This window comes from Asterias rubens, chromosome 14 (genome assembly GCF_902459465.1).
Source record: "Asterias rubens chromosome 14, eAstRub1.3, whole genome shotgun sequence".
In the NCBI taxonomy this organism is placed as follows: domain Eukaryota; kingdom Metazoa; phylum Echinodermata; class Asteroidea; order Forcipulatida; family Asteriidae; genus Asterias; species Asterias rubens.
In genome coordinates, this window is record NC_047075.1 from 12,585,979 (window position 1) to 12,596,818 (window position 10,840).

The 10,840-nt window shown below is 40.8% G+C and overlaps 2 protein-coding genes across 2 annotated transcripts; one reads left to right on the forward strand and one right to left on the reverse strand.

Moving 5' to 3' along the window:
• Positions 1-2,443: 2,443 nt before the first annotated feature.
• On the reverse strand, positions 2,444-6,098 carry LOC117299162. The gene is made up of 10 exons (XM_033782624.1): positions 6,054-6,098; positions 5,752-5,894; positions 5,352-5,564; positions 5,007-5,252; positions 4,648-4,724; positions 4,126-4,331; positions 3,689-4,024; positions 3,351-3,497; positions 2,995-3,205; positions 2,444-2,751 (listed from the first exon to the last, which is right to left on the reverse strand). The coding sequence occupies exons 1-10, from the start codon at positions 6,096-6,098 to the stop codon at positions 2,444-2,446; spliced, it is 1,932 nt and encodes a 643-aa protein (XP_033638515.1).
• Positions 6,099-8,232: 2,134 nt separating this feature from the next.
• Positions 8,233-10,512, forward strand: LOC117299163. Its single transcript, XM_033782625.1, has 3 exons — positions 8,233-8,498; positions 9,081-9,814; positions 10,025-10,512. The coding sequence occupies exons 1-3, from the start codon at positions 8,233-8,235 to the stop codon at positions 10,510-10,512; spliced, it is 1,488 nt and encodes a 495-aa protein (XP_033638516.1).
• Positions 10,513-10,840: the final 328 nt, after the last annotated feature.

Sequence of the window (10,840 nt, forward strand, 5' to 3'; positions counted from 1 at the left end):
GGAACTCTAGCTTCAGTATCCAGTCCGGCCAAGTTAACGCAATCTCCTGTGTGCAGCCACTTTACTCCCAAATCAAGCCTGACATCAACCGTTCCTGTTCAGCCTGAGAACACAGGAACTCTGACTTCGATATCTACTCCAGCTGCACTGTTTCCTGCGACTCCAACAGTTCCTATCACGCCTGTGAGCACAGGGCCTTGGGTGTCCAGTCCGGCATCACTGGCGTATTGTACGACATCAACGAGTCCTACCCAGCCTGTGAGCACAGGAACTCTAGCTTCAGTATCCAGTCCGGCCAAGTTAACGCAATCTCCTGTGTGCAGCCACTTTACTTCATCCACTCCAAAGATGGCCAGAATGAAATTTCCAGTATTCAGTGGCGACCTTAAAGACTACAAGCGGTTCAGGGATTTGTTCATCCACTGTTCTACAGGCCTAACAGAGATAGAATGTTTCTACCAGTTAACAGAGTCAATGTCCAATGCCAGAGAACGGGACAAGATAAGAGGTTGCATCAATACATAGCGAGCCTGGCAGGTACTGGACGAGTGCTACGGCGATCAAGACACAGCCTACTGAAGGACCTTGACAACCTAAAGCCATATGAAAGCAAGGGCAGAACAAACCTTTCTGCCATGGATTCCTTTGTCCACACGGCTGTTTCACTGCCCAAAAAAGTGCGCCCTCTGCCGGTTACTGATGGTTAGCGAGTAATGACGTCACAGTTATCTGTTGACGTTTGGCGTGCTATTATTTTTGGGGTCATCTGTTTTGTTGACCTCTCTACCATAGCGGGAAACGAACAATTCTGATTGGTTACCATCTTAGAAACCCTCATACATATTAATATCAGAGTCTTTGGTATTTAAACTACGGTGTTCGCTGGTGTTCTTCGTCTCAGTTGTCTACGTTGTGTTTTGCTTTGCATTTATCGACCACTGTACATGCAACCATTTTAAAGTACCAGCGAATATCTGAAGCGTGGCTATCGTCTTTACTTTTCCACATAGCTCACGACATCCGGTGGTTTTATTTACGAAACAAAGTGTCATGGCTTGTTCGGAACTGTCTTATTTTGGTGGTACTGAAATAGACTTTGGGACAGGGATTTTAGTATGAAATAATACGGTCAGTTAGCACTGGTTTTTTAACGTCAGATTTACTTTTCACGAAATCACCATTGTGCGTCGCACGCACAAACGTGTGTTGTTGACAATTCAACATGTGTTATGTATGTGCATGGAGGTATGCGATTGCGATCGTCGTCGTCGTGATTTACTGCATTCACGGTAAGTTGAGTTTATTTTACCTGTCTAATAAATAATGAGCAGGAACAATTAATCGTTATAATTTCAATAAACGTTGGTATGGCGTACCATTGGTAGTTTAAAATAAAATAAAATAATCACATTAACACTTTTTTTTTACTGAAGTGTCTTGGTGTAAAACAATGATAATAAAACAGTCGTCGGTCCTTTGATCAAGTAGTGTACGCAATGTGGATATGATCGGCACACATTTGAAGAACGACTGTTTCCTGTATACATATAATTTTGTAAAATTTACTGTCTGAGGAAAAGAAAATACTAGAAAGTTATATTCCTGATCTTGTCTACGCGCCTTGTTTAATCATATACTATGTAGGCTACACTTTTACATGGCATACGTGGTTGTTCTTTAGTCAACCGTAAACTTTCTCAAGCAAGTCAAGTCAACGTCAAGTCAAGCCATCATATCAATCATGCCACATCCATGTACTGATTCCCCACAATTCACAAATGTCAGGAGGATGGTGGGTTATGATTGTCGCAAATTTGTTTATGGTTACAAAATTAGTTTAAAAGATGTTATCAATGTCATGTAGGCCTACCTAAAATCATGGAGGAATGCTAAAATGAAGTAATGTTCTGAAAAATCAAACAAATTGCCCTCAATTCACACTGTAGCAGTGGTTCGTATGAAAGTTGAAATAGACCATGGGGAGCCATGGATAGACGCTCCTTGCAATGTAAAGGCTAGCCTAACAATTTTTAGATACAGGTTTTTGACAAACTCTGGATCTTTGGCTACATGTCCAGGCCCAACTACGGGACCCAATTGTATAGTTTTGTACAGCAACCGATGAACCATTCCGTATGGCATGTATGGGCAGCAGGTCAGCTGTTGCAATGTACCAGTCACCATTTTCAACTTTCTCTGAATTTCTCGGTGTGTTCCGAGTGCACCAGTATTGGATTGACCCTAATCATGCAAATCAAAACATGACGTCATCACCGGCTTTTTTTGCCACCATTGCATTTTTAACTCCAATCATGTTCATAAAAACATTATACACTGTAGGCAATTTGTAGGCATCTATGTATTGTACAGTTTGACATGTTTGACATGTTCAAGTTGCTTTCAACTCTGAACTTTGAACATAATTACTCATGTTTGCCTTGACTTATTGCTCATTATCACTTGATTTTTTCCCCATATTTTTGCAGATCTCCGGTGTTGTACTGGTGTGGTGACGCTTCATTATTGCTGTCAGCTTCTGCAGATCACCCTTCATGCCCTGAACAACTCTAGCAATTCTGTTGAATTCAGAATGAATGAGTTCACCACCCTGTTCATTAAGGAGACCAAAACCCACCCCAAACTTCCCCAGCTGACTGACGGCATGGTCTTCAAGGAGGTGCAGTTTCGGGGTGATGTTTTCTTTGGGGAAAATGTGGTGGTACGTCCGGAGTAGTTCACGAATGCTCAAATCTACAAACAAAAAAGGTAAGGGAGAGTAGAAAAAGGTGATGTGCTTTACTATTTCTACCAATATGCATTTTTTTTTCAAACAGCCATTTTTCACTGTTCTTTATATTGTCTTCAAGCTCGATCTATTCAGATGTACGGTGCTGTTTGACCAACCGTATCTATTAAAAATATGTTTTCCAGAGGAAAATACAAAGGAGTTCAATATTAATTTTGTCTAAGCACAGAAATGTGGTGTGTGCATACCTATTCGGTTGATTTCAGCAGTTGTCACAGCGCGAGTGTGATTGATGGCAGCATGAACATCAGCAAACTTGAAGAGTATGTCTTTGTAGTTTGCACCAATCCTTCCTGCTTGGTGTCTAAGCTTCTCCTGCTTTCCAAGAGGGATGTCATCTGTGAAACCTTTTTCCAAAGCCTCTTGGGGTGCTCTTGTAAGAGCATTGATAACATCAGGCTTTAAAAAATATATAAGATATGTTTAAGTGAAGACATTTTGTGTGTTATATTTAAACTTTTTTAACAATATGAGGCTGACCCCCAAATAAAAAAAATGTTAACCATTTTGCAGGATGACCTTTATACTTGTTTGTTTGATTTACCTTGCAGCACCTATTAACGTGATTCCCCACAAACGCCTTGCCATGGTAGGCCTGCCTCTGCACTTTAAAGTTGTTCAGCACTTTATCTAGTGAGCTGGTAACAGGACCAGTGGCGTACTGTAATTGCAGAGTTCCTGCGTCATGTTCCTGCAATTGTAAGTATTGTTAATTGCTATGTGGTGCAGTATAGATCAACAAAATGCTTGCCAAATAAATAATGTGTGTTTTTTTTTTTGTTTTTTTTTTAACGGAGCTAGCTGAAGGTTTTTGAATAAAGTGTAATATGGGGTATAGTGTGTTGCCAAGAAACTTTTTCACATGATTCTTTTTTGTTTTACCAATTCTTGTATTTCATCACGAAGTTTAAATACGTTGCAGGCCATGTCTTTAAATGCTGCATCAATTTCATTGATGTCATTTTGTAGGACATAGAGGGGCAGCTCTTCCTCTGCAGTTTCCAGTTGATATCGCTTTATTTGAAGCTGTGTGTGAATCTTCTCCTGTCTTTTGATTTCTGCAGCGATTTGGTCCTCAAAGTTGTTGTTTTCTTCACAATCTTGGGCCTTCACACGGAGCTGAAATAACTCTACGTCTAGATTGTGGCAGTCTCTCTCAAAGAGGTCATACAGCTTCTTAAAGACGCCGAGAGAAATGTGAAGGCTAGGTAAGACGACCTGTGAAAAAATAAGTGAAACAATATCAGTTACATGGCATTGGTGATTTTATTTTTTCTGTAAAATTTATTGAAAAAAAATTATTTTTACAGACAACTTACGTGATCTGTTTCAACTTCAATCATTGGACTGTTTACAACACTGAAGGAGATGTCCTTTGCCCTGACTTGTCGAGCCCCATCCTGTATGAAGAGCTGATGATGTTCTTTGATATTGGTCAAGGTACGCTCTGGAAACCATCCTCTTTGTTCTAGTGGCTGTTGCCATGCTTGCTTGCTCCCAAGACAGTAAATGCAACAGTAACGAGCTGTGGTAAACACAAATATTCCATTATAAATTTATAAAATGTTTTCCTACCTGCCGCAGATTAATGAGATTTCAACGAAGAATGTTCAAGTTCACAGCTTTAGAAGCACATCCTTGTCTTCAGTAACACACAATCCGTTGCCTATGTAAGTTGACTTTTTGTTTGGATTTAATAATAATAATGATAGCGGGATGATAGCAAGCTCAGAAATTAAACAGATGAGTCTTGCGGTTGTGTTTGAATGTTGACAGATCAGGTGTGTCCTTGGATTTACATACTTGTTTCAGATTTACATATAGGTATTTTTCATTCTTACCGTTGCAGCCACATATTCCATACATTTTATTTAGCAACTCGTAGTCCCCGAAACAGAAGACTCGAAGAGATCGTTTTCTGAAAATAAATACCAAGTAAATTAAAAGAAATAAATCATATTTGAGCTAAGTTTATATTTAATTAAAGTACATAAAACGTATGCGCAAACATCAGTGAAATGTTGCTTGAAGAGAAGTGTGCTCAGAAAGTTGTATGTAAACTAAGCAAATCCGTTGAATGAAACACAATGTCATTATGTGTTACTCCTTAATGACATTGCATTTTGTAATATTTTGCAGGGATATTTTGTTAACAAGAGGAAGATACCACAATACGATAAGGACATCAGTAAAGACTTACCGCCATTTCAAAGACGTAAGTGCTGATACTTGCTCAAATATGGGGAGTAGAGCTCGTTGTAAATTGCTTGTCGAGTCGTTAGCTTCAAAACAAGCAAATACAACAGTGTTTTGTAGTGAGTTGGGATGCCTGATGTTGGCGATTTGGAAGTCCATTTTGAAGGAGTTACCTCCCTTGTCCCCGCCTACTTTAATCCAAACCTCATCATTGGGTATCACTCCGTTATGCCATGTTAAGTTGTTGTTCCTGTGATAACATGTAATGAAATTATTTGTGCCATTCAGTTTAGTAAAGCATCACACATACTCAGTTAACACCTGCACTTAGAACTTGTTTTTAACTTACTTATCATGGCGGTCCAAATAATCAAGAATCATGGCACCCAAGTCTTTTACATAGACGAAAGGCACTTCTCTAATCTGAAAGCCATCAACGCCATCAGCCTTACTGCTCCTAAACACCAGATTGATCATTTCTCCCTTCAGGTTGTCCTTAAGCAAACAGCTTTGCTGCTTTCTAAGGGCACGCTCTGATGGAATAACTGGGCCATTTAGGTACCTGGGATAAAAACATATAAAAGAAAGACCTGTAAAAAATTGGAAGATTGTGGAACAATGAATTTGGGGGAAGATGTCTTCCTTACCCTAACACTTTAGTTTCAAGGTCATCAATAGCAACTTGTAGTTGATGAGAGTGACTGTTTTAGATATTTGTTTTCTTAAATCTTCAGATAAATTACAGAGACCTGCGGAGCTTTCGGAGTTGATCCCAGGCGAGGTGGCAGTCTTTTATCATGGCCAAGGATCTGTTGGTTGTTAGTGGCTGTTGTCCTGACTGAACTTCATCTACTTTGCTGGTTGACTTTACCAATCGCTGAACGTATGCTGGCTGTTGAATAAATAAGTCATATAATTAAATTTTCAATCCAAATACAAAAAAGAAAGTGGTGTAAACTGAAGTATCAATTACTTGTCAAGAAAGATTCACCCTCAGTGGCAGCATACAGTTAGCGGGATTCAACACAATTATTCTATTACGTTTCCTGACTTTTGTCCGCAGTCGATGGATTGCACATGATGCATTGATCACCATCTTTGATGTAAAACAATGAAAAAGTGTATGCGCAGTGCACGACTCTCAGATAATATTGGAAGGGGTCAATACTGCCATTGCTTGAGTGTATTTAACAACTTTGAGACAATTTTTTTTTTTTTTTTTACAGTTTGGCAGATAGAGTGTCTATATAATTGTATACCGTCAATATTTCATACTTCGTAACCAAAAAATTAACTGTGCGTACAAATAAATTCAAATAATACTTGTGTAGCCTATTAACTTTACTCATTAAATCATGTTAAAAATATTAATGTTGTAAAATAAAACCCTTACTCGATTTGGTTAAAACTTTTTTTTTAAATAAAATTGACAAAGATTATTTCAAACTAATTACTACCTACCCGGCCACCAGTTTTGATGGATGTAATTGACTTGTCACGTTGCAGCTTTATCCAAAGCCATTTGTCAGCAAGTTCCTCTACCTCGAGGGGGATAGGGGATCCAGATGTGTGTGATTTTGCGAGGTCCTTCAGGATCCTTGTTGCTGATGCTATTTGGACTTGTGTTGAAGGCTCAGATATTTTAAGGGGCGATTTGGCTGCCCTAACTATTTTTACATGTTGAGCTGGATTGGTGGGCTTGTCACATGAATGGTGAACAATGTGTTCTAATTTGCCGATTTTTGTGCACTTTGAGCAGACAACCACCAAATTGTCCAGTTGAACTATTAAAACTCGTGGACTCTTAGCAACTTGAGTGTAATTAATCATTAAATTACATACCGGGCATTTTATGTCATTGCATTTTGAGTGTTTGTAACATGCACTCAGACAAACTGACAAAAGTTATGTTCACATGGTGTTTGCACTGCTGGTCTACTTAAAATACATTGACAAACACAGCACATGAAAATACTCTCCTCCCCCTTGTGACTGATAATGTCAAGGTAGTATGGCACTTCGCATGTAGTCGAATTGAGGTGATCAAAAATGTTTTCTTTCTAAAAGTTGAATGAATAGAGGGGTTGTTTGATCTCAGATGGGATCCACCTCCTTTCCCCTGCAGTTTTACTAAATCGCAAACAAAGCAATTTCCTGTCCTGGAATGTTTTGGCCAGTCCTTTTGAATGGTCTGGTTATACCCCTGTTTCTCTGGACCACAGTCCCTAGATGCAGCTTTATTATGCCTCACATTCCGTGCACATTTTTCACAAACAGCAGATGGATGTACATCTGGCGAGTCTCTCCAAGTGTTGACACCAAACACGCTCAAAATTTCTTTTCTTACGGTGTGACAGAGTAGTGGTTTTCTTAGTGGGGTTTTCACTCCTGGATGAATTCTATTTGTACAGATTCTACAAATCTTTTCCAAAGATACTTGATGGAACTTAAAACTCATGGTTGTGTTAACAAATAAACGAACATAAAGCATTTGTTTGACTGAAACATGTCTGATTATTTGAGTGTAATCGGGAGTCGATATTGTAGAGAAGAAACCCTTTCAAAATGTATAGGATAAATAGCGCGCCTCTAAACTGGTACCCGCACGCCCCTTGCACCGTAGCATTTTGACGCACACCAGTGTAATTTCCGTGAAGTTGACAATCAAGAAGTGAAATAAACCTTTTTGTTTTAATTGTTTTTGGCCCTCAGAGTCATGTCCCAGAAATTGTAATAGTATTTTTGACGATGTCGAAGCCTCATTCGAATGTTGCAATTACCAATAAAAACTAAACCACCGGATTTCAATTTTTTTGAAGCATTTTTCAACTTGCTAAATCGTACGGAGAACGAAAAAGACGTCGCACAAAACAAGTCAAATAAACGTCATAATTCTTTTTTTCAGTACAAATACACAGAAAACTTTATTATTTCTAAAAGAAAATACAATTCCTCAAACAAATTACGAATAAAAATAACATGCATTGGTTTTTGAAAGGCTTAAACGGGGTTGGTCTGTCACGGAAATTTCGACGTCCAAAAAAGGACGCCACCATGTTGTTTACATTATCAACGAGTAAGCTATGGAGTAATTAAAAACGAACACACGCATTTCCTCAACTTCAGTTGCGCGCAACCTATGGTAGTGAAACAGCCGTGTCCAGACACTCCGAACATTTGAGACTCGAGCAGAGACTGTCGGCCTCTCCGGTGAGCTGAATAGTAAAATTATGCTGAGCCAAATTAAACAGAAGCTACCAGAGGAGCATCGTATCGCCTACTATAAGAGCGTGCGAGATGACCACACTGAGGATTCCTTCACCGGACTTGTCAAGTGGTTGTATAGACAGCTACTATTACTGGAGAAGGCGAAGCCGGCCGGTGTGGATAGTCCATCGACCCCTCCACCACAACAATACAGAATGTCCAAGTCTTCAAATGCTGCCACAGTAAATGAGTCCCAGCAGTACCAGCCTGGCAAGGATAGATGGCCAGGGTTTGTTAAGTGTGCCCTACACCCTGATACACGCACGCATTTCCTGAAAACCTGCAACAAGTTTAAGAGCCTACCACAGAAAGAGAAGTACGAAATAATGAGAAAGAACAATATCTGCTTTCATTGTGGGCACAACAACTGTGTAGCTGGCAAGCCCCCACATGATCACAACTCCCGTCAGTTTGTAGCTCCATGTAGGTTCGAGACGTGTGGTAGTGATCTTCATTTTACAGCTGTCTGCCCTGCCATGTATGGAAAGAAGAGTAATGGTACGCCAAATCAATCAAGGCGCAACGTAGAGCCCTCTCGAACAAACAGTAGCTCTGTCAACGTGACAACCGTTACCGCTAATGAAAGAAGTAGAACTGCAGGGCACTCTACCCACGGTCATTGGGTATCTCCGATGCGGCAATATCCGTCGAAAAGTACGCATCCTACTGGATGGTGGTAGCCAAGCCACACTCTTAAGAGAAGGAATCTTTCCCAGAACAGATCAGGATGTCTACCAGAATCATGATCTAAGTCTCGTTGGTGGCGGAAAAATCACCAGAAAATTAAGACTGTTGGAGTGTCACATCGAAGAGTTGGAGGAACATGGTCATGCCCATTGACTGTCACTGAAATTGACCAACCCTGCGGTGACACTCTGATAATACTACCGGAACATCTCCATCAGTACAACCATCTCTCTGAAGTTGACATTCCCATTGCCTCATCAGAGACCATCGATGTACTACTTGGTGTTGACAACACACACCTGATGATCTGGGAAGACTACATCCTCGGTGGAAAGTCCAATGAACCTGTAGCTGTCAGATCCCCTTTTGGCTGGTTCATTCAAGGTGGAAGATCTGCTAGCTCAACCTGTCTGTTGAACTATGTCAATGTGTCAGCTATCGGACCAATCGAAGAGTTCATCGGCCTGGAGAGTGTTGGCCTTGAGCCAAGAAGGTATAAATGCTCTACCGACCTCCTCAACGAAGGCGCAACCAAAGCAATGGAACAAAGTGTGACCCAACTCCCAGATGGTTCGTATGAGATTCAACTTCCGTGGAAGAAGTCGCCCGAAGATCTTCCGGACAACTACGTTTTTGCAGTAAAAAGGCAGAAGAGCCTACAGAATCAGTTTAGGAATAGGCCCGAAGAATGGGAAACCTACTGCAAGCAAATGAGGGAGCAACTTAAGAGAGGAGTTTCTAGAAAAGTCTCAAAGGAAGAGTTGCAACGAGACAGAGATGCTGGGATGAAGATGTGGTTCCTACCTCATTTTGCTGTCACCAAAGACAACTCCTGTCAGAGTAGTATACGATGCGAAGGTAAGGTACCAGGGTTGTTCATTGAATGACTACCTCATCAAGGGTGAGAATATCAACTCTTATTTGTTTGAGGTTGCACTCCGATTCCGAGAAAACGACGTGGGCATAATTGCAGACATCAGCAAGATGTTTCAGCCATCAAAATCAAACCTGACGACGCCCGCTTCCACAGATTTGTCTTTCGAGAGAATTCTAATCATCCAATCCAAGTATACGAGTTGACAACAGTCACCTTTGGGGGCAAGCCATCTCCAACTGCCGCTATTGTCACCCTAAGACACGTTGTAGCTGTTCATGCACCCGGTGATGACCACATGAAGAAATTGGTCGTGGACCAGTTTTACATGGACGACCTCAATGAATCCGTTGTCGACACCGAAAAAGCTCTCAATCTAAAGTCCAAACTGACGAAGACACTACAAAAGGGCAATTTCGCCATCAGAAAATGGAAATCTAACAAAGAGGAAGTGTGCGACAGTACAGAGGATAACAAGCTAGCAGTGGCTTTGGGGACTAAGTGGGATCTTAAGAAGGACGCTTTGAGGGTCAAGGAAGTAAAGCCACTGCAGAATACATCTACCAAACGCAACATTTTTGACCAAACAGCCTCCTACTATGACGTTTTTGGTATGTTGTCGGGTATTCTCGTTCGACCCAAGATCCTTTTGCAAAAATTATGGCAACTAAACCTAGATTAGGACACCCCCTCAACAAAAAGGGCGAGCTCTATGCCATACGAGAAGAGATCAACAGGGACCTTGAAGAGAAGATCAGCATTTAAATTCCTAGATGTCTTATTCCGGAGTCCTACAGAGGAACAAGACCTTTGCCTGAAGTTTATCTACATGGTGTAAGCGATGCCTCTGAAGATGCTATGGGCATAGGAGTGTGGCTGAGGTGGTCTCACCCAAAGGATACTGAGGCACAGCTGTCGTTTGTGTGCGCACGAGCTAGACTTACGCCACTGAAGCAGTCGAGCATACCCAAAAAAGAACTTCAAGCAATCCTATTGGTATCAAGGCTGAT